This window comes from Notechis scutatus, chromosome 10 (genome assembly GCF_049901735.1).
Source record: "Notechis scutatus isolate UNSWTSFEM ecotype Mainland chromosome 10, rNotScu1.2, whole genome shotgun sequence".
NCBI lineage: Eukaryota > Metazoa > Chordata > Lepidosauria > Squamata > Elapidae > Notechis > Notechis scutatus.
Window position 1 is genome coordinate 9,758,933 of NC_142018.1, and position 24,662 is coordinate 9,783,594.

General features: G+C 42.7%; 1 protein-coding gene across 1 annotated transcript; it reads left to right on the forward strand.

Moving 5' to 3' along the window:
- The first annotated feature begins 1,853 nt into the window (after positions 1 to 1,853).
- LOC113416589 (transmembrane protein 182-like) lies at positions 1,854 to 24,297 on the forward strand. Its single transcript, XM_026674602.2, has 5 exons — positions 1,854 to 2,192; positions 5,398 to 5,521; positions 11,155 to 11,253; positions 12,675 to 12,812; positions 24,024 to 24,297. The coding sequence occupies exons 1-5, from the start codon at positions 2,040 to 2,042 to the stop codon at positions 24,251 to 24,253; spliced, it is 744 nt and encodes a 247-aa protein (XP_026530387.1). The 5' UTR covers positions 1,854 to 2,039; the 3' UTR covers positions 24,254 to 24,297.
- The last annotated feature ends 365 nt before the right edge of the window (positions 24,298 to 24,662 follow it).

Below are 24,662 nucleotides of genomic sequence, written 5' to 3' on the forward strand. Positions count from 1 at the left end.
TCAAATGCAATGGAAATGTGTAGGCTTGTACAAAGCACGCCAAAAATTGCTCTTCCATCGGGAGTGAAGTGATGCGGTTTGCATAGCTGCTTTGTACCATCTCAATATGAAAAGCTTGGCGAAAGAGATAAATCCATTCAACTTTTTCAAACACAAATGCAAGAACGCATAAGCGGAATGTGATCTGTAACACAAAACAAGTTTGTTAAACAATGCAGAAGTAAAATGTTTTCAAGCTAAAAACCAAGAAAGCACCTTTGGAACAAACATGACCTGGATGATTGAGAATCTCCATAGATATGGACCAAAATAAATGGTAGTGAGAACATTTTTAAAAAAGAAACGTTTGTGTCATGCCAAATAGCAAGCAGAAACTATGAAGACATTTGTAAAAGTGGGTACCAAAATGTAGACAAATGTTGGTTTCTTGTTTCTTTATATACCATTTCTCTGAAAATAAGACCTATCCCAAAAATAAGCCCTAGCATGTTTTACGTGTGTGCCTAATATAAGCCCTACCACCAAAATAAATCCTACTTAAGAACCTGCACAGCTGCCCACCTGTTCATTCCGTCTTGATGCTCGGCGTGCCTGGGCCACGAGGTGCAGCACGGTGGTGATGGAGCTGCCCCACATGCCCTGCACAGACTTACCTCAGGGCCCCCGCAGCCAGGTCATCCATGTTCTGACACCTGCCTTGCAGCAGCAGCACCATTACCCATGTGCAGTAGGAGCCCACGGGGCTGCCAGCCCATTTCTTCTGCTTGTTCACAGCCATAACGAAGCAGGAGGCTGAGCGGTGTGTTGGTGCCTCAGCCATGAGGCATATGTTGGGGCGTAGATAGCCTGGCTGCAAGGACCTGATGTAAGCCGCTGTAAGATGCATGGGGAAGCTCCCATTTCCTTGCCTCATGGCCACGGCACCAATGCATTGTTTAGCCTCCTCTCTGCTGTGGCCATGAGCAAGTAGAAGAAGTGGATTGGTGGCCACGCAGGGTCCTGCTGGATGGGGCTTCTGGTGCCATGGCCATAATGCGAGGCAGATATCTGGGCATGGGTGGTCTGACTGTGGGGGGCCTGAGATAAGCCGGCGTAGGGCACCTGGGGCAGCTCCGTCCCCTCCTGCCTCATAATGGCAGTGCTGGTATGCTGTGTGGCCTCCTGTCTTGCCGTGAGCAAGCAGAAAAAAAGTGGGCTTCCTATGTAGAAGTAGTAGAATTCTTTATTGGCCAAGTGTGATTGGACACACAAGGAATTTGTCTTGGTGCAAATGTTCTCAGTGTATATAAAAGAAAAGATACATTCATCAAGAGTCAAGAATCATCAGGTACAACACTTAATGATAGTCATAGGGTACAATAAGCAATCAAATCATACTAGGAAACAGTCAATATAAATCGTATGGATACACGGGGAACAAAATTAAGACACTCCCGAAAATAAGCCCTAGTGCTTATTTTGGAACCCAAAAGAAAATAAGATTCGGTCTTATTTTGGGAGAAACGCGGTCTATTTTTAAAAAGCATCCAGTTGACAAACTAAACTAGACCCATTTGCAAAGGCGGGAGGAGTCCAACTCAATAGATTCACCCGTCCCAGGAGTCAACTTGCCAACTTCTCTGCATTTGTCAAAAGAGCCTTTACATTCATGCCAATCCTAGATATGCTGGGCAGCAAGTGGCAGTGGTGCCTGCCCGCCCAGGTCAACTGTGCTGTAACCTGAAATAGATCATCTAGCTGGATGCATGAATCAGAAAACCCCAAACATGAATTCTCTGGAGTGAAGCTTCTCGGGTCCAACACTCACTCCTAATCCTGCTTGAAATGCCTCAGCTGTTTGGAAACTCAACCCATAGCTGTCTCCTTATTGCCATGTGAAATGCATACACTCGTGAAACGCTGCCAGTCCCATTCTCAAAATAGGTCTCCTTCCAGCTCCTAGCACACTCAGCCCCTGCATGTTTTCTTTCTTTCTTTTTTAAAGCCTCGCCCTTCTAGGCTCCTTGGCTCAAGCCCCTCTTTCACCTTCCTTTTCCACCATGAAGATCAAAATAGCAGCCTTTTTAGCTGCAATTTTGGGAGTCCTCGGCGTCTTCCTTTTTCTAGTAGCCTTCGGGACAGATTACTGGCTGCTGGTGACGGAAAAGTGTGGAGGATTTGAAGTGAAGAACAACAATCGCTCCTCTGAAGAGGTAAAGGGAAAAAAGTACCCCAAACCTTGTAACTCCAGAATATCATTATTGGGAATTTGGGAGGAGCATGATTTGAAGGATATTGCTGGAAACAAGAGGAAAAGTCAGAAGTTGGGAATTTAATTCTCAGGTGATTAGGGAACTGGAAGCTAAAATGTACAAAGAACGGTTGCTGGAATTGGGTATGTCTGGTTTAATGAAAAGAAGGATTAGAGGTGGGATGATAGCAGTGTTCCGATATCTCAGGGGTTGCCACAAAGAAGAGGGAGTCAAGCTATTCTCCAAAGCACCTGAAGGCAGGACGAGAAGCAATGGGTGGAAACTCATCATCAAGCAACCTAGAACTAAGGAGAAATTTCTTGACAGAACAATTAATTTGTGGAATAACTTGCCTCCATAAATTGTAAATGCTCCAACACCGGAAGGTCTTTTTAAAGAAGAGATTGGACAAGCAATCTGAAATGTTATAGGGTTTCCTGCCTGAGCAGGAGGTTGGACTAGAAGACCTTCAAACTCCCTTCCAACTCTGTTAATCTGTATTCTGTAAATAGAAAGTACACTATATGCGTTCTTAAGCAGTTGGATCCCAGTGTGCGTAATCTGTAAATCTTACATATGAAATATTGCAGATTTAATTGATGGATCCTGTAAGGGTTGGTGGATTAATTCATCCATTGCTTTATTTAAAGGTTAGGAACATTCCTGAAGAAAACAAATATCTAAATAGGTGTCTGTCCTTCCAAACCCTTGCCTCTTCTTTGACTTCTTAATTATTTTCCCATCAAAAGAGGAAGAAGGGGAATATTTAGCTGTACAATATTTCTGCCTGATAGGTTAGGAAGAAGAAACTATTTTATTAGCTTCCCAGGATGATGAATCCAACCTTCCCCCAAAAGAGAATGAAGCTTGACAGAAAATGTATGTTTACAATTTTACAAGGCGAGATGCAAATTCAAAAGCGGTGACCATCCGTTAAAGAGGAATAGCAGAACTGGAGACAATGTGATGGGTGCACAGCTCAGAGGGGGGAAGATTTTGGTTTTTTGTTCAAGTATTAAAGCAGGGCAGATGCCGGCTGGGGAACCAATAACCTCAAGTCTGTACTAGGCGACTCTTTACCTAATCTCAAAACCTGACTGTAAGTGAGCAGTTCAGATCTATTGTAAAATTCGTCTGGAAAGAGGATCAGAGAAGATAGTAAAAAAATAATAATGCCTGTCTCTCAGATGGCAACTTTAGGAGAATGTGGATCACGGGTTAAGTTCCAGTTAAGAGGATTTATGATTTATGCCTATTCATAAGAATCTATCCAACGATCAGCAATAAATTGACACTGGATAAGAATCAACAGAATCATATTGGCAGTAGATAAGAATCTTTCGAAGATAGCAAATTCCACATTGTGGACAGAGTAGGACTGCTGGTTTGAAAGAGGGGTCAAAGAGGCCATCTATGTCAAAGTTGAACAGCCCTCCCTCAATAGAAGGGGTGGGATACGACATCATCTATCTCCAGTCCTTTCAGCAGATCCAAGAACACGCATCAGAGTAAAGAAGAGTAGAGTAGAGTAGAACAGAACAAAACAGAATAGAATAGCCAAGGGTGATTAAACACACAAGGAGTTTGTCTCTAGTGCATAAGCTCTCAGGGTACATACAATAATAGTGATAAATCATTATCATAGTCATTGTAAAAATACATTCATCATAAAACATTGGATTCAACACTTAGTGATAGTCATGGATATTAAATAAGCAATCAACATAAATCATACCAGGATACTAAGTAAATTTGCACTTCTTAGGTGACCTTGATGACATAGATAAACCTTCAGGTGGCCTCAATGACTCTTTAAAAGAATGCAAATGACCAGCTGTCTGTGAGAAGTATAAATCCTTCCAGTCCCCACCATCCAGTCAGAGCTGAAGAAGCTTCTTGGATGAGAAGCGAAACAACTTCAAAGAAAAAACTGAAAGTCCAGTCGCCTCTTGAAAAAACACCTATGGGACAACCATGACCTGGATGACTGAGAATCTCCATAGGCATAAGAATCAACAGAATTCAAGACGGACTGGACTTTAATGGTTTGTGGGAATGTAATGACTCTAGACTGATGACTCACTTGACTCCACCCTCAGGCTCTGCCTGCTCTTGAGCCCTGCACACCAGAACAAGACACAAGATCAGTTTTTCCCCATCATCTGCTAAACAAATAATTCCCTCAATACTATCAAACTGTTTACTAAGTCTGCATTACTATTATTATTAATCCTCCCTTCCTTTCACCCATTTTCTCCTACTTATGACTGTATCTTTGTTGCTTGTATCCTAACAATTTTTATTGACTGTTTCCTAGTATGATTTTTTTATAAATATGATTTTTTTTATAAATATGCATTACTATTACTGTTGCTAATAATCCTCCCTTCCTTTCACCCATCTCCTCCCACTTATGACTGTATCTTTGTTGCTTGTATCCTAATGGTTTTATTGACTGTTTCCTAGTAGGATTTGATTGCTTATTGTACCCTATGACTATCATTAAGTGTTGTGCCTTATGATTCTTGACTCTTGACGAATGTACCTTTTCTTTTATGTACACTGAGAGCAGGTGCACTAAGACAAATTCCTTGTGTGTCCAATCACACTTGGCCAATAAAGAGTTCTATTTCTATTTCTAAAACTTTGGACAATGCTTTCCTTCTCTTTGAATGCAGATTTGACCTAGACATAGGAGTGGTTGGATGGGCTCTGATTTGAACAAAGATTTTGATTCAGATTGTTGATCAGAACCCTAAATAGATAAGAAAATCACAGATTTCTCCTTATAAAAGATAACGGCAAGCATATACTTTTCTAAAGTTGGATTTCAATTCCCATTAGCCCGTACTTGGAGGACATCAAGCCGCTCTCTCTTCCCAACCCGATATAGCTGCATTTTTACATCTACCTGCAAATTCCTTGCATGACTGGAGGCTTTCAAGAAGAGATTGGGCTGCCATTTGTCGGGGATGGTGTAGGGTCTCCTGCTTGGGCGGGGGTGGTGGTGGTGGACTAGATGACCTACCAGATCCCTTCCAACTCTGTTAATCTGCAACCTAATCTAATCTAATCTATTCTGAACCTGCAGGCAGCTCATGTGCCAAGTGAAACTCAACGGTTTGCACCATATTTCTAAATGGTTCTGGTTTGTTTTTGAAAATAGGATGGGAAGCCAGGCTGGAAAGAAGGTGATAAAAGGATCCTGACCTTCCATCATGAAGGTTTCTTTTGGAGATGCTGGTTCTTTGGCGAAGATTACAGAGAGACAATATGGAACTTCTGGTTTAGTGAGTACTAGAGGAAGCCATGTCAGCATTATCGTATACTAGCTCGATCCCCGTGCTTCGCTATGAAACGACGTGGTCGGGCTTAGTTTTTGGGGAGGAAAATAAGGGGTAAAAATTCTGCCTCTGCCTACCAGCATCCATCGCTATTCATCTGGCTAGCGTCCTGTCAGTGAGGGCTGTTTGGAAACTGAAGCAGTATTTGCTGTGTGAGCAAGAAGGAGACAGCAAGGAGCCTGGACATGGCTTAGCTCAACTGTTCTGTACTAAAGCTGGTCGCTGCTCTGAAACTGAAACTGAAACTGATCTCCTCTGCTTGTGTTTTGCATTTGGAAGAGATTTCTTTTCAGGTGGGGAGGGGGAGTAGAACTCCTTAGCATCAGAGTGTAATAATAATAATAATAATAATAATAATAATAATAATAATAATAATAATATAAGAAATACTAATGTTCTGATGGTCATTTAGAAAAATCCTTTCTTAGTGAGCACCTAGAAACTAAGAGCCAAATTTCAAGTTTGTAGGCTTTACGGTTCTGGAGATTTTGTGATGATGCCTGAGTGGCATTTCACTTTTATATATGTAGATTCTCTCGAATGGGGGTCTTCTGTTTGAGGTTCTCACTCTTCTGTCTGGGTTTGTCCTGCTTTAGGACTCCATCCGTATGCCTTTTATTAAAGATGCTCAATAGGTCACCTTGGAACTTTCCACCTGCCCAGCACTTCCCCAGCTGGCATCCCTGGGAGGGACAAGCAAAGAAATATCAATGTACACATAGTCCTTGACATACAACAGTTCATTTAGGGACTGTTCAAAGTTACAACAGTGACTTATGACCATTTCCCATGCTTACGACCATGGCAGCATCCCCATGGGATCAAAATTCAGACGCTTGGCAACGGACTCATATTTATGACGGTTACCGTGTCCTGCGATCACCTTTTGCGAAGCTTCTGACCAGAAAAGTCAAAGGAGGAAGGAAGCCATGTTCCCTTCACAACATTAACAGCTGCAGTGATTCACTTAACAACGGTGGCAGCACAGGTTGCAAAATGGGGCAAAATTCACTTAGCAGCCCGAAATTTGGACTCAACTGTGCATCGTATGTCGAGGACTACCCATATAAGCACGAAAGGGTGGAATTGGCATTGTAATGTCCCAAGGTACTTGCCATCATTTTGGCATCATTGTGGTTGAGAATTCCTCACCTTACTACTTTTAAACTTCTTTTAACATCTTAAAAACCTAAGACTTGAGAGAGGAAAAGCCAGGTTAACAACTGTGTTACTAACTTAACAACTGCAGTGATTCACTTAGCAACCATTGGCAAGAAAGGTCATACAATGGGGGCAAAGTTTGCTTAAGTGTCTTGCTTAGCAGTGGAAATTTTGGGCTCAGTTGTGTAACTCTTTATTATTTAGTGTAACTCTTGTTCCGTGGCAAGTTGTCTCACAGCGAGTTGGCCATGACGAGTTGCCCTGCAGTGAGTTGTCATAGACCAGGAGTATCAAACTCAAGGCCCGTGGGCTGGTTAGATCCGGCCTGAGGGGCCATCCTGGAAACAGTGAGGGACCGGCCCACGGTGCCTTGGCCCAGCCCAGGCCAACCGGATGCTGATCTATAACCTGGTGGCATGCTGTAGGAGGAGGCCATGGCAGCTGTAAACGGAGCTCAGAAGGGCTGCACACACCCCTCCTGAGCTCTGTTTTCACTGGCAGAGTGCTGTAGGAGGTCATGGCAGCCACAAACAGATCCTCCCAGCCCTGCCCAGGCCACCACAGGCACCCCCAACATGAGTGACATTGAGCTGGCCGTGGTCACCCTGGCCACATCTATTCCAGCCACAACTACCCTGGCCATGCCCACTTCTCCCCCAAGGTCAAACCCAACCCTGATGCGGCCCTCAATGAAATTGAGCTTGACACCCTTGTCATAGACCCTCCCGATGTAACTAAATGTGCAAAACTGAGCAACTAAGATGATTCCTTGCCTTGAACTTCGAGAGAGAGAGAGAGAGAGAGAGAGAGAGAGAGAGAGAGAGAGAGAGAGAGAGAGAGAGAGAGAGAGAGAGAGAGAGATGATAAAGCACAGATGATGCTGGATTGCACATTCATGTAATAACCCTTCTAAGCCTAATTATTAGAATGCATTGTTTAACAGGATATTACCTTAAGTCAAATGATCAAATTAAGCCTCACTTGAGACGCATTCCCATGGCTTGAGATGGACGAGATAACTAGGATATCTTTTATTACTCTTGGTGTCTGTGTTAATGAGACTGATCGCAGCAAATTAATTTGGCTGGACTTTTTTTTTTCTCCCCCTCTCTTTCTTTCTGCCGTTGCCATAATTAATGCAGTAGAAATTTCATTAGTCACTTTGCACGAACGAATGTCCATTTATTATGAAGGGCTCTCGTTTGGTGGGAAACATTTTAAAGCAAAGTGGATAATCATTAATTAATTTGTTTAACATTCATCCTATTACTCTTCGTCACGATAAGCTTTGGGGCCGTTAATACCAGTGGGAATCCTGTTTCTGGAAGGTTGTCAATAACTCTGAAACAGTAACCCCGGTGGTAGGGAGGATGTAACATAACTTGGTTGACTTGGGGATAAAATCAATCTGTACAAAGTTATTGATATTACAAGTAGTCCCTTAGTGACCGTTCAAAGTTACGATGGCACTGAAAAAAAATACTTATGACCATTTTTCAGACTGATGGTTGTTGTAGCATCCCCAGAGGTGGTATTCAGCAGGTTCTGACCAGTTCTGGAGAAAACCGGTAGCGGAAATTGAGTCATTCGGAGAACCGGCAAATCCCACCTCTGACTGGCCCCTCCCCCATCTATCCTCTGCCTCCCGAGTCCCAGGTGATCGGCTGGATCTTTGTTTGTTGCCCTGCACAAGAGAACGGAGCCGGAAAGCAGGTTAGTGGGGTGGGGAGGGAATGGGATTTTGCAGTATCTATCAGGCAGTTAGCCCAATTAAATCCTGAGTCTCGAGCCAAACTTGCAAAACTTCGAAAGGATTTATTGGGAGTTAACATGTCCGGCACTGCCTGGATGTAGCCGACTCTAAGACACTTCATTCATTGTCGCCCTTGACCCTGGTTTCCCCCCACCCCATGGGTGTATCATAATTCATATTCTCCAATGGGACACATCCATAGCCAAGAGTCATCCATCATGTTTTCCAGTTGGATATTTGCAGAAACTTCAGTCACCTAATTATACTATCTTTGAAAAACTATTTATGGAATCACTTTCGATTTCCAAGCTGCCGCACTGCTCATTCAAAACCCTTTCCCGCCTTCCTTTCTGTTTGCAACTCTAAAACAACCATAGATATATTTTATGAGTTGACAGTATCCTTCCCCTACCACGCCTACCAAGCCACGCCATGCCATGCTCACCAAGCCACGCCCACAGAACCGGTAGTAAAAAAATTTGAATCCCACTACTGATGACAAATGGTCATGTGATCAAAATTTGGATGCTTGGCAACTGACTTGCCTTGTCTGAAGGTGGCAAAAGGGGATCCCATGACCCCAAGACACGGCAACCATCATAAATGTGAGTCAGTTGCCAAGCGTCCAAATTTTGATCACGTGAACCCTGGGGAATGCTACAAACAGATGTAAGTGTGAAAAATGGTCATGTCACTTTTTTTCAGTGCTGTTGTAACTTTGAATGGTCACCAACATTATAAGTCGAGGATTACAGGTGTTATATGTTTTTTCTTTCCTTCCTCTTCAATTGATCACCAATCTGCAGCCTGGGTACATGGGCATATTTATTTTCCTTCTGGAAGTTTTCTGAACATGCTGATCACCCAGTTCTGTTTTTGTGCTGGTTTCATGGTAAGCTACGGAAGGAGCAGCAATTAGAAAAGAGACAACGTGAGTATTTAATGTGGCAGGTTGTGCTGAGCAGTCAACTTTCTGCCAAATCCTATCTTAAGATTTCTGTTGAAAAAAAAAGGGCTACGTTTTGCAATCTGTACAAAGTGTTTCATTAAGCAGGTTTTGGCTCTATTTTTTTATTTTGCTTCTCTGGGGAAAATTAAGGCGTAGGTGACGCTTAATGCTTCACACATGCAAGGAACAACGAAGTCATCAGTTCTGAATTAGGTCTGTAATTGCAAGCTTCCTTAGCAAATGTGCAGAAAGCTAGCATCTGTTCTCTCTTAGCCTGTAACATGGTTATTAACGTGTGGTTGAACGGCACGGATGCGCTATAGAAAGCTACTCTTTGGAAAGAAGAACGACTTGGAAATTCAGCGCTTGCCAAACAGAGCCATCGGTCAGTGTAAGTATGTTCTTAGACCATCACATCTCATGGCAAGTTGGGTGAATTATGGTTTGTAAACTATGCATTATGGCTAAGGATCAGTGGTGCGATTCAACCGGTGTAACAACCGGTTCGGTGAGTGCGCGCTAGATGAAGTTTATGGGCAAGAGTTTTCTGAGCTATAATGTTCACCCAGGTTCACACCTACATCTTCAAGCTATCCTTTCACTGCAAAAAGTCATTAATCAGGGGGTTGGACTAGAAGACCTCCAAGGTCCCTTCCAAGTCTGTTATTCTATTCTATTCTATTCTATTCTATTCTATTCTATTCTATTCTATTCTATTCTATTCTATTCTATTCTATTCTATTCTATTCTATTCTATTCTATTCTATTCTTATGGATAATTTTGTATCAAAGGAAAAGATTCAGCCCTGTGTAAGAAGAGATTTAAGAGGGTTGATCTAAGTTGATCCTCAGAAGATGCTATCATGGTAACATGAAGGCAGTTACTTGTTCTCACATGTGCCTTAATTGTGAGACACTTAAAAGGAGGTTTGTGAGTGTGTCAATCACCAATCAGACGAGCCAACCATCTTATAGGCTGTACCTGTCTTGGCTTCCCATCTGTAGAGTCCCAAGAAAAGCTGTTACTCCAACATACATGGGTGGTGCTTCAATAGGACCTTTACAGACGAGGAAGCCAGGAAGAGCAAGGCAGCTACAGAGTTGCAGGTAATATAAATTTATATTGTATTTTATTATAAATACCTCACATAAAGAGGTAGTATCCATTGTTGCCATCAAAAGGTTTTGCATTTTTGTTTGAGGCCAGACAAAACAGTGGAAAAGAGAATGTCAGGAAGCTGGAAGAGAATTGGGTCTAACATGAAAACAGTTGGGTTGACTTACAGAACCAAGCCTGGTATTAACAGACAGGTAGCCCTTGACTTATGACCACAATTGAGCCCAATATTTCTGTTGTTAAGTGAGCTTTGTCCCATTTTGTGACCTTTCTTGCCACCGTGGTTAAGTGAATCACTGCAGTTGTTAAGTTAGTAGCCCGGTTGTTAAGTGAATCTGGATTCCCCTTGGACTTGGCTTGTCCGAAGGTCGCCAAAGGGGATCATGTGACCTTGGGACATTGCCACAGTCATAAATATGAGTCAGTTGCTAAGCACCTGAATTTTGACCATGGGGATGTTTTTTCCCCCCAGGGCTTCCAATGGTCACTAAACAAATGGTTGTAAGTTGAGAACCACCTGTGTGTGTAGAATTGAAATGTAGCTGTTCTCAGTGCTATACAAAAACAGACTCAAGAGAGATTTCTCATTTCTTCTCCAGCCAGCCAAGCCCATCCTAAGCACTGTATGAATGCCTACCTGTTTCCAATGCCTATTGTGTATGGGCCTCATCCTCACCCCTCCTATGACACAACTGCAGGTATGTTCTGAGGAAAACTTGAATCCATAATATATTCTTCAAAACCTTGTTGTTGTTGTTAGTTGCGAAGTCGTGTTGTGACCCCCATGGACAACGTTCCTCCAGGCCTTCCTGTCCTTTATCATCTTCTGAAGTCCATTCAAGCTCACATCTATGTGCTTCAGTGACTCCACCCAGCCACCTCCTTCTCTGTCGTCCCCTTCTTCTATTTCCCTCAATCGTTCCCAGCATTAGGTTCTTCTCTAGTGAGTCCTTCCTTCTCATGAGGTGGCCAAAGTCTTTGACTTTCATCTTCAGGATCTGGCCTTCTAAAGAGCAGTCAGGGTGGGTCTCCTCTTGGACTGACCGGTTTGATTGCCTTGCAAGGCCTCATTAATGGTGCTAAGATGTACGGTAAGATGTATGGCTATAGGCAAACTCTCTGTTGTGGCCCGTCAGCTACCAGCAGAGTCAGACAAGGAGGAGGTTGAGGGGGGAACCTGGACCAACTTGGGAGCCTTTGGAAGGCTCTGATAAGGAAATAGCATCAGAGACAGAGACAGAGCAGGCGCCTTCTGTCCTCCCCTGGGTGGAGAAGCAGCTGTCTTCGGTGCCTGAGCTGAGTGAGGGGGAGGAACAAATGGGGCCCATCCCAGATGTGCATATGCATAGAGAGGAAAGGAGAGCAATGGAAACCAATAAGCCGGCTCTCAGGGAAAAGAAGATGTAGATGCTAAGTAGCCCCTCCCTGGCTGGGAAATAAATAGTAGGGGTTTGGGAGTGGCCAGTTGTCGCAGACAATCATTTGTTTTCTAATATACAGCAAACAATTTAGATTCCTTGGCCAGAATCAGGTTTGTTGGGACTAATTACATTTGATTATTTGTTTATCAGCGTGAATAAAAGACTGTTACTGCCATATAATAAAAAGGGGGTTGTTTTACTTGTGAGTAAATGGCTTATCATTACTTGCGAGTAAATGGCTCAGGAGGCCCTCATTATCCCTACTTGGGGGAGAGGGTCAAGATGGTGACACAAGGGAAAGGCTCTCATAAAGTATAAGGTCTCCTGCTCAAACAGCGGGTTGGACTAGAAGACCTCTACGGTCCCTTCCAACACTCTAATTCTACGACATGCCCAACCTTTAGAGCATTTTTCGCCCACATTATACATTCTGAATTATCTGGAATAACTACGAATGCTACAAGGTATAAATGTGTGAAACTCTCTACACGTTGAAGCTTCATATCTGACATAAGGCAATCCCAAATTATGTATGAGAAAACTAGAATGCGTGTCAGCTTGTCCCTTTTCCTTTTCAAACCTGCGTGGATAAAGTTAGATCTCCTTCCACTGACATTGTTTTTTCATGTACTCTGATTGTGTAGCTGGAATCAATTTGTGGTGTGTGTGTGTGTGTGTGTCTCTCTCTCCATGCACAGTATACAGGGGATTCTGGACAGTGCTGATTGTCCTGGCCATCACTGCCAGCCTTGTAGGTGTGTTTTTGTTGGTGTGCGGTGTGCCCTTTGTCAATGCGAGGTTCTATAAAGTTGGAGGTGGATTCCTTATGGCAGCTGGTAAGTGACCAGTGCAGTGTTCTGGAATGCTTCAGTGCATTTAGTGATCTGGAATGCTAAAACCCTGAGAACGCATGCGTAACAGAATGCAAATGCACCTAAGAAAGAAGCTTGAAACAGAATGTGCACTTAATAACCAGGGCAGTTGCATGTTTTTATGTAATCTTATTAATTTTATTAACCACTCTTCAGAAGTGCTGGAATTAAAAGCTCTGGAATTCTAGGCTAGTTCTTGTGCATTTGGGCGGCTGCGTTTCAAGGAAGCAGTTTGGATCCTTCCATAGATGGAGAGTGGCTTTGAATCTTAACTTAGTTGCCTATTAATGCTTGCTTGCTGCTAAAAGGGAATGCACTATCTTTTAAGCTTATTATCCGGCTTGTTATGGACACGGTGGCTCGGTGGCTAAAACACTGAGCTTGTCGATCAGAAAGGTCGGCAGTTCGAATCCCTAGCGCCGCATGATGGAGTGAGCTCCCGTTACTTGTCCCAGCTTCTGCCAACCTAGCAGTTCGAAAGCACGTAAAAAATGCAAGTAGAATAATAGGGACCACCTTTGATGGGAAGGCATTCCGTGCGCCTTCGGCATTTAGTCATGCCAGCCACATGACCATGGAGACAGCACTGGTTCTTTGGCTTTGTAAGGGAGATGAGCACCACCCCCTAGAGCCGGAAATGACTAGCACGTATGTGAGAGGGGAACCTTTACTTTTACCTTTTATCTGATTTGTTATTCTTGCAGACAAGGATAAAGCAGAAGGGCTTAGATTGTTTCTCTTCTCAAAATTTTGAAGAAGCAGAGCTGGAGACATTCTAGCCTGCAGAGACATGGACAGCACTGTTTGACTTGAGAAAAGTATCCGTCCTTTTGGAGGGCACCAAGTTGATATTTGTGTTAGAACATTCCTGGAGAACAGTGGAACACAACGTTGTGCCTATGGCGTTAGATGGAATTCTCCTTCCGTTTGGTCTTGCTAGGGTTCCTGACAAAAGAATTGGAATCGGAATAATTTGAGTCATCATTTGGATGATTCAGTTTGACCTTCCAAGTAGAATCAATTAAACCCAGAGGTGTTCAACCTCTGGCTTGGGGAATTCTGGGAGTTAAAGTTCTCAAGTCACAAATTTGCTAAGGTTGGACATTGGACTTAAATTTAAAGTTATTGTTATGATTCTGCATTGATTTCATATACTGTATATACCTGCCAATTACATAAATATTCTTTTCTTAGCTTAGCTTAGCTTAGGATGAAACCTTGCACCTAGGACCCAATCATTTTTAAGAGCATTCGTTTGAATGCCAATACATTACAGGTAGTCCTCAACTTACAACAGTTCATTTAGTGATCATTCAAATTGACGGCCCTGAAAAAAAGTGACTTACGACCATTGTTCACAGTTACCACCTTTGCAGAATTCAGACGCTTGGCAACTGGTTCACACTGATGTGATCATTGCTAGGTCCCAAGGTCACATGATCCCCTTTTGTCCATGGGGGAGCCAGATTCACTTAACAACCAGGATGTTAACTTATCAGTTGCAGCGATTCGTTTAACAGTGGCGGCAAAGAAAGGTAGCAAGACGGGGCAAAGCTCACGTAGCAAATATTTCACTTCACAGAAATTTAGGGTTATAGGGTTTGACCTTGAGGGCTGAGGTGGGCATGGCCAGAGGGGTGTGTGGCCTGTTTGAGGTCACTCATGCTGGGGGCTCCTGTAGTGGCCCGAGACCTCTGCCACTGAAAATGGATTCCCAAGCTCCATTTTTGGCTGTGACGGCCTCCTGCAACCCTCTACCAGCGAAAACAGATTCCCGAGCACCGTTTTCAGCTGCCACGACCTCCTGCAACCCTCTGCCAGTGAAAACGGAGCTCGGGAGGGCCACGTGTGGCCCTCCCGAGCTCCGTTTTCACTGGCAGAGGCACCGTGGGCCAGTCCTTCACTGTTTCCAAGATGGCCCCGTGGGCCAGATCTAACCACCCTGTGGGCGGGATCTGACTCACAGGCCTTGAGTTTGACACCCCTGCTCTTAATGATATCAAATACTTTCATCTGTTCTCCAATCCCTCTTTCTATTTTGTCTTCTAATGCCAAACGTGTACCTTTCCATGGGTCTTTGCGCCACATACCACAAAGCAAATAAATAAATCAGAGCGACAAGGTAATATTTAGCAAATGGACTAAATAGCTCCCCATTTTAGTCCTCTTGGCAGTTACCCTAGTTTTGCTAATTATTTTGTCCGTCTGTCTATCTGTCTTTACATTCTTATTCGGTACAGTAGTTGCAACGGGAGAGCCTTATTTGTCATCTGCTATGGATGGCATATCGGCTGTAATTAACTTTTGTATCCCAGTAATTGTTCCTCGGAGAAAGGTGAAAGTGCTTATAATTCATCAAGGGAGAAATTTGTCTGGAGAGAAAGTTCTGAGGGAAGAAATCAGGAGGCTGTCCTTTGAAGTCCCAAAGCAAAGCTTTCTGCACTGAAATAATATTCTGGTATGTTCTTCCCATAATTTGGTGGCCTCATTATCAGGCTGTTTTACAGGGATAGAGGGTTAAGCCTTCAGGGTAGAAACCAGATGTACAAGTCAAAGTTCATGCAAATGTTTAAAGTAATAAAAGCTGCTAATCTGTAAGCACTCTGTAGCTTCCACCTTGCTAGTGGTCTTCCCAATCTCAGTTATGGTCCTTTTTTTCTTTGTTGCCCAGAAGACTTTAATCCTGGGATACTTTTTAATCCCCTTGGACAGGTTTTCCCAAGATGCTTTGTGTTGGTTGGTAGTTTGTGGATCCGTGTGTTGAGGGAAGAAGGGGCGTGATGGCTCAGTGTTTAAAATGTTTAGTTTGTCAGCTGGAAAGCTAACATCCCGAGTTCGAGACCCCAGCACCATGTGACAGAATGAGCTCCCATTCCTCGCCCCAGCTCCTGCCCGGTTCAACAGCACGCAAATGTGAGTAGATAAATAGGTACCACTTTGGCGGGAAGTAACAACATTCTGTGCACCTTGGCACAGAGTCATGCTGGTCCCATGGCCATGGAAAAGGTCTTAGGAAAAGCTGGTTCTTCAGCTAAGAAGTAGAGATGAGCACCATCCTTAGAGGTAGACATGACTGGGCAGGGGAAAACTTTACATTGAGGAAAAGGTTGCATTGCCTTGGCAAGTTATATTAATTCAGTGGTCCCATTGGACAGCACTCCAGAGGGTTAACATCATTGCCCAGAAGATAATTGGTTGCCCTCTCCCCTCTTTGGAAGAGCTTTATAACTCCCACTGCCCTAAGAAAGTTCAAAACATTCTCAAACCATCTCATCCTGGGCACCCCTTTTTTTTGAACTATTACCATCTGGCAGATGGTACAGGATAATAAAAACAAGGACAAATAGGCTGAAAAAGGATGTATGTTTATGTTTATTTTCATGGTCATGATGTGCACCGAAGATGGTGTTTGATTTCATTGTACAATGTGCAATGACAATAAACTAAACTAAACTAAACTAAAATGTCATACATGAAGTGAATGCAACAGTTGGCCCTTGCTAAACAGACTGTAGAGTTTGAGAATGTGTCTTCTGCATGCCTTCTAATTTACTTATTGCTTGCTTTTCTGAGTTAGAGAATTAGAAATGCGATGCCCATGATTTTAGTTTAAAAAGCTCCAGAAATGTTGGAAAGGAGTAAAAAAAAACACCTATTGACTTCTTTTTAAAGGAAATATGAATATGGGGTTATCTCAGTCATTTTTTCTTAAACCACTCTCTACTCAGGAGAAAGAAATTCATTGGGGTTATAGAGACTATGCTGGATGTCCAGAAGGGATGGTGAAAAGCACACTTGTCAACTTGCTTTTGGCTGAAAGAGTGGCCTATGGAACGGCTTCCCCACCCAATGGCTGTTTTATGAAGATGCCTGTTCAAAATTCCAGATTTATCCTATATCTCTTCCCCTGCCCAAAGGTTACTAAATTAAGATGGCTCGGGGCTCTAACATGGGGAACATCACCTTGGAGGTGCTTGTTGAATTAAGAGGCAACCCCACCTCCCTCCTCATCCTGTTCCCTCCCTCCCCATCTTTTAACTATATTTATCTTGATTGGGACTTTTATTTTTATTATTTTAAATATATGCATTTATTAGAATTTTAATGTTTTCAGGCTAGAAACCACCCAGAGTTGTTCATTACAAGACGGGTGGCACATAAATTCAACAAATGAATAAATAAATAAATAATGAATAAACAAACAAACAAATAAATAATCTAGAACTATTCTGCAGGGTTAGTTTACAAGAAATCCAAAATACGCAATAGTTAAAACTTAAGGGTATTATTTGTGTTATCCATTAGAGATGCAGAGTAGGTGAGCAATATTTCAGATTATTCCCCCCCCCACTTTTAATTTTATTTTAATCAAGAAGGCCCCACAAATTGATCTGAAGCAAGAGTGGGCATGATATGATATATAAGTTATTGCTAATAACCAGATTGTGGCCAAATTGGAGGGATACTTTTCCAAGAAGGTCTCAAAGGTGCTTTTTTTCTTCAAAAGGCAACTGGGCTGTGTTGTTTTTTTTTCCTTTGAGAAAGAAAAATAAAACATTTTGCTTCTCATACAAGAAGCTTCATCAGTTCTGATAGCAGGGGGATGGACGGATAGGTACCAGTTGCGACCGGATGGTGGTGGTGAGATGGGAGGATTGTGTTTCTTTGCAGTCATCTGGTTGTTAATACTCTCCCTGAGAGGGACGCGGTGGCTCAGTGGCTAAGACGCTGAGCTTGTCGATCAAAGAGGTCGGCAGTTTGGCGGTTCGAATCCCTAGTGCCGCGTAACAGAGTGAGCTCCCGTTACTTGTCCCAGCTCCTGCCAACCTAGCAGTTCGAAAGTACGTAAAAAAATGCAAGTAGAAAAATAGGGGTCCCTTTGGTGGGAAGCTAACAGCGTTTTATGTGCCTTCGGTGTTTAGTCATGCCGACCACATGACCACGGAGACGTCTTCGGACAGTGCTGGCTCTTCGGCTTTGTAAGGGAGATGAGCATCGCCCCCTAGAGCCGGAAATGACTAGCACGTATGTGCAAGGGGAACCTTTACCTTTACCTTAGTCTCCCTGAGAGCTCTTAAGGCCACTTGGGGGTTTAATCTGTGCCCTCAGGGTCACCTGAACCAGGGTGCAAATTGGTTGTGGAATTTTCTTGGAACTACTACAAGGGTTGTGTTGTAGATTGGAGATAGGTGGTGTCTTATTCTTCCCCCTCTATTGGGGAAGGGGTGTTCAATTCCAACATAGATAGATTCTCCTCCTCCCTCTTCCAAACTTACAGTCTTTGCCTAAAATGTGGAGGGGGAAGGGAAAAAAGAGCTTTAAAACTTGTGGAACTTCATGTTCCAAGTGGCTTAAATTGGATCAGTCAGCAAACAGAAAGCTCTTCCTTCCCTATTAGAATCGTGGCTTTCAGATGTCATCACGTTGGGCTCTTTCCTTTTAAGCAATTTTTGACTGCATTAGATTCTTTCTTTGTAAGAATGGACCACAATTATTTGTGCTATTTTAAGCACATCCATCTGGCAGTGGTCCAGCTACCTTAACCAATCTTTCCCCCAGATTATTTCTGGAGAACTCTTTCAGGGAAAAAGGAAGACGAAAAGTAAAGGAGGAAAAAAAATATATGACCATCTTGCTTGGAGTAGTCACAGAAAGTTATTCAGCTGAAAGAAGCTGTTATTAATTGCTTCTGGTTCATTTCCTTCACCCAGTTCCTTGTTGCCTTTGTTGCCAACTTGCCTTGCAAAAGAGTGTAACTCAGCGACCCAGCAGTGGCTCTTCCGCCAAATGTTCTTAACTATGTTTGACATATGAAGCTTAACTTGCAAGGACCTCCTTTTGGCTTGTATATCCAGGAGGGGAAAAAATAGCACTCATTAAAAGCTAATTTTTACATGTCAAGGAGAGGCAATGAAGCCAGGGCAATGAACTATCTGAGGGGGCTTTCAAGAATTCAACCGTATTCCATGGGATTTTTTTTCCAGCTTTTTTCCTCCAAACTCTCTCATTCTTTTTCTCTAACACACCCATGTACACTCATAGGTAATGAGAGACAATGTTTGTTGGTGTCGAAAGCATCACAATCAGTGGTGGGATTCAATTTTTTTTTACTCTCGGTTCTGTGGGCATGGCTTGGTGGGCGTGGTGTGGCTTGGTGGGCATGGCTTGGTGGGTGTGGCTTGGTGGGTGTGGCAGGGGAAGGTGTCATGCCCTTGGTAGAGTCGGACTCTGAGGGAGAGAGGGAACAGCCAACAGGGAGTGGAGGTGTGGCTCCGGAGGTTGTGGAGGAGGCTGGGGAAGGGCAGAGGCCGGCTGGGCAGTCAGAGGAAGAACCAGGCCCATCCCCTCTTCATCCTAGGACATGCAGGGAGGAACAGAGAAGGAAACAACTTGGCTTACGAGAGAGGAAGCGGCCATGATTCTCCTCATTGGTTGCAGCTGGGGTGACTAGTATATAAGAGAAACGATTACAACACAGCGTTGCCAAGGTGTGTTTTATTTTGGGCTGAAGTTATCTTGGTTGGCATCCTTCCAACAGATTGTGCCTTGTTATCTCCTTGAAGTTGGTAATTACTTATCCTGGTCCGTTGTGGAAATTTTGTCATTGTAGTTGGTTTGGTCTTTTATTTCACCTCTATCTGCTCATTAAGTTCGGACTGTATTGCTTTCTTTTGAAGACTATTTTTGAGTACGTTTTATCTCCAACTGAGAATTATTGAACAGTGGGGTCAAGTTGGAGGCATTAAAGGACATTTATTTACGTTTTGGATTTTGTTACATCTGTGTTACACTTCGGGTCATCACAGAATGTTACTATAAAATCCCCATTCCCAACCAAAGAAGACCCAGCCAATCAGCTGGGACTCGGGAAGCAGAGAAGAGATGGGGTTGGTGGGGCCAGTCAGAGGTGGTATTTGCCGGTTCTCTGAACTACACAAAATTTCCACTACTTGTTCTCCAGAACTGGTCAGAACTTGCTGAATCCCTCTGAGAGGTACAACAGGGGAGAGGTACAACAAGGGAGAGGAAGTTCAGAGGAAGACCCAGGACCACCCCCTCTTCATCCTAGGGCACTCACGGAGGAGCGGAGAAGAGAGCAACTTGGATTGCATGGTTTGCAGGGTAGGAAAGGGCCCTGATTCCCTTCATTAGCCACAACTGGGAAGAAAATTTAAAAGAAATGCAGGCTGCATGCAGCAGGCTGCTGGGAGCAAACGTGAGTTTATCTTGTGTTGACTTTGGTTATCTATGTTCCTGGTGTCTTCCCAACTGTGTTGAGTTATTGCCATGCCTTCACATCTGGAATTCCTTCTCTTGCCCTGCCAGACTAATTACCTCAGTTTGCCTTGACTGGACTTATAGTTACAGTTTTTGTTGACCATGTTTTGGACTTAATTCTCTGCAGTCAAAGGCTGTTCCTGGGAGAGTTTTCCTCCAGCCAGAAGGTAACCTGGACATTGGGGGCAAAGTTGGAGCTATTAAAGGGACTCTTATTGATTGTGATGACCTGGGGTGTGGCACAAAGGCAACACCCCAGGTCATCACACAAGGATTCCCTTTGTGCCATATTTAAGGCCCATTATGAAAGTCAGGTTTTATAAATCCATCCTCTCAATTGGCAAATTATTGAAGACAGACTTTCTGGAAATCTGTGATGGATTCTTGTACCTTCCAAGAAAATGCCTCGAACAACAGTTAGCAATCCGAATGGAAAATAGCTTGTGTTCATGATAAGGTAGCCTTCTCAGTAGGCTGAATGGTAATGACTAACTCGGTCTTCAATTATTCTTTCCCATGAATAGAGTTCCATGAGGTTGTTTAAATGGAATCAGCAGAAAAATACAGCCTACCATTTTAATTCAAAGCTGTTCTGTGCAAGTTAAAAGTTCCATACTGTGACAGCTGTAAACTCTCCGTATTTCACGTGCTTTTGCACTCTCGAAATTTGCTAAGCAAGATCTCAACATCTCATTATTTTTTATTGGAGTTTTGAAGTTTCTGCTAGGCACGGAGGTGAGAAGAAAGGAGACTCAGGTTCGTTTCCCTATAATTAGCAAATTATAGATAAATTCCATGAGTTCTAAAGCAAGCCAAGAGTTCACCCATTTCCCTCTGCAATTAGCCAATGGGGTTTCGTGAGGCTGTGAACCCAAAGAAGGAAGGCAAGGAGGGTTGAGTTGTGCGATTTAACACAAAATGAAGGTGCTGCTTCCCGGGAAGTTAGAGAGCCTCCTGGTTAGCCCCTTGACAATTGTGATGAGAATAGAAAGGAGAAAAGTTTCATATCATGGTTCAGTTCTCTCACCATTCAGTTCTCCCCAGAAGAGACGATTAACCTGAATCAACAACTGAGATACAAATAATAGAGTTTAATCTCATGCATTTCATACATACAGGCAGAACAGGGATAGAAAGGGGAAGGGGGGGAAGGAGGAACAAGTATTGGATCTGTTTGGCTGATATCGCAAAGCAAAGTTGAATCCGTGCTGTGGGTCTCGGTGGGCTGCAGATCAAATTGGGGGGAACATTTGGGTAATTTATGGTGGGTGCCTCTGAAAGAACAGGGAGGGTGAAGGAAGGTATATCTCACCCTTCCCCTTGTTCCCTACATATCTGCCCCAATGTATCTGTCTTCTGTTTTTATAAGTTTATTTTTATCCCATCTTTATTAGTTTTATAAATAACTCTTCCAGTCTCAAAATGTTCTCACTTACTCTGCCCTGAAATGCCAACCCGTAGAATTTGATGAATTTAAGTTAGGTGGCAGATTATTTATTTATTTATTAAAGTAGATAGGATTCTGGGTGTCTCGCAAATACACGGGCTAAATTCACAATCAGCAGCTTCTACCAAGCAAGACAACTTGCTGAATTAAAAGCTGGCATGGAGAAGAACTGTTTCAAACTGTTAGCTCCTGCTCTTCAAATTTTTGATGGAGGAGTACGGTAATGTCTTGCCCTGACTCTAAAAGGTTAGGATAACATGGACACAAGCTTAGCTTGGGATCAAGCTGTTCCATAGATTGGGGCCACCATAAAGATGAGTTTCTTTTGAACTCTTCCCTTGCTTTGAATGTAGGGTTAGGGTCCTTCACCCTCTGTTTTCTCTGGCTCACACACAGGACAGGCAGATTCCATGGGGAGGAGATTCAAGCTATAAAGGGCTTTATTATATATTTGTTATTAAAAATAACAAACACTTTTAATCCAACAAACTGGATTGGGAGCAACCTACAACGGTTACAAAGAATAGGTGCAACTTGCTATAGAAACTTATGTGTATCAAAAGATGAATGTACAAACTCTAGCTTCTGAGTGTCTCCAAGGGTAATCCTATCTTGGGCCAATTACGGTAGTTCAGAGGTTACAGATTACAGATTAACAGAGTTGGAAGTGACCTTGTAGGTCATCTAGTCCAGAGGTCTCCAACCTTCGCTACTTGAAGACGTGTGGACTTCAACACCCACCTGGGAGTTGAAGTCCACAAATCTTCAAGTCGCCAAGGTTGGAGACCCCTGATCTAGTCGAATCCCGCACCCAAGCAGGAGACCCTACACCATTTCTGAAAAACGGCATTCCAATCTCTTCTTGAAAGTCTCAAGTGATGAAGCTCCCACAACTTCTGAAGGCAAGCTGTTCCATTTGTTCTCACTGTCAGAAAATTTCTTCTTATTTCCAAGTTGAATCTCTCCTTGGTCAGTTTCCATCCATTATTCCTTGTTTGGCCTTCGGGTGCTTTGGAAAATAGCTTGACCCCTTCCTCTCTGTGGCAGCCCCTCAAATATTGGAAGACTGCTCTCCTGTCTCCCCTGGTCCTTCTCTTCTCTAGACTAGCCATGCTCAGTTCCTGTAAGGTGTAAGATAAGGATGTAAAATAAGGACATGAATCCCTGAGGTCAAAGTCTCCTGCTTCCAAGAAAACTTGACCTCACGTCTACAGAAAGCCAGATTTTCTTAAAAAGAAGGGTTTCATTATGTTTGTTCTGCTTTGCAAGTTTTTAAAATGTTTTTGGTTGGAGGGAAGGAAAATGCTAGGTGAGATGGAAAGGACGAATTGATATATTAAATAAAAAAAAAATCCAAAATTGCAACAACATCCCATTGGACCAATATTTGTAGAACAACATTTATCTTACAAATGACAGAGAGGGAAAATTGTGAGTTACCCAGGATCAACAAGTTGCAATGCAGACTTTTGGAGAAGAGCATGTATGTATGTATGTATAAAAATCTATCTCAGAAACCAGAAAACTACAGATAGAAATATAAAAAACATAAAAACAGGATTTTATGCAGGTTTTGGGATCAGGGGATTTTGGCAATGAAAAAGAACCAAGATTTAAGATAATGTAAGCACATTTCTTAGAATGATCCCAATTGCTTCACAACAATAAGAAGAAATGTGGTTCAAATGAAAAAAAATGAAGATAAGCAAAGGTGTAGAAATAAGAATTTATTTTGTACGGCTCATACTTATAAACTCATTTTATAATCTCTGTGGAATTTTCTTCGTTTGATCATTCTTCTACTCAGCTGAAATTCTGAAGGAAGCTTTTATTTTTAAGTGCAGAAGATTAGCTGACAATTACCTCAGTTCATGAAAAAATCTTTTTATTTGTCCTAATTTTGTTTAATGAGAGGCCATTTGTGCATCTATAGCTTTGCAGCAAATATAAAGTTGTGTGGATAAGCCATCCTGATTTGATTTATTTACCCTTCTACTATAGGTTCAAGAGGGTACATACAGTTTCCTTCATTTTACCTTTTAACCAATGACTCACTCAGGCAGTTTATGCTAAAAGATAATGGCTTAGAACAGGGGTGTCCAACCTTGGCAACTTTAAGAGTTGTGGACTTCAACTCCCAGAATTCCTCATCCTAGTGCCACTCCCAACTCCTGTCATCAATTGAGGACTACCTGCATTTTTTTTTCATCCAGGGAATTGAACTTTTTTCTCTTGCTAGGATGTTTTACACCAGAGGTCTCCAAACTTGGCAACTTTAAGACTTGTGGACTTCAACTCCCGGAATTCCTCAGCCAGCTAATTTTGGGAATTGAAGTCTGTAAGTCTTAAAGTTGCCAAGTTTGAGGACCCTTGTATTTACGCTGTCACTATCAAATAGAATTTTTCTTCCTTCTCATTTTTCTTCTCTTTCTTTCTCTCTTTCTCATAAGGATGCTTATTTACCCTGCTCATTTTTATGTTTGTGGTGTGGAAAGAATTTGCTGCCGATCTCCGAAAATACATACTACTGGAAAGAAGCGAAAGGTGCCCAGATGACACCCCTCTAACTATTTATTATGGCTGGTCTTTCATGTTTGCGACTGCTGGGATCCCATTAGTGCTCCTCTCCGGTCTCCTCTTCTATCTGGTTGGACACAGCATCCTGAAGGAGCTTGAGTAAAGAAAAGGAGGTTGCACCTGAATGACCATCTTTTCCAGAAAGCAGAACTGTCTTCTTCCTTATTTATTTCTAGAACGAGTGATATTGTGCCAGGGGTATTAAGTAGTGCTGTGGAATCTCCCAAGTGGCAAATAGTAGATTAGACACACGGAGATTCTAATATTTACTTTGTTTCATTGGGGTTTGCTTTTTTTTAATGGTCAATTTCCATGACTCTATGCTTCTGAGAGGAGCCATGTAAGCAAGCAATTTTCTAAGCTGCTTCCTACATCAAATTATTCTCCAAAGCACCAGAGAGCAGGAGAAGAAATAATGGTTGGAAACTAAACAAAGAGAGAAGCAACCTGGAATGAAGAAGAAATTTCCTGACAGTGAGGACAATTAATCAGTGGAATGGCTTGACTCCAGA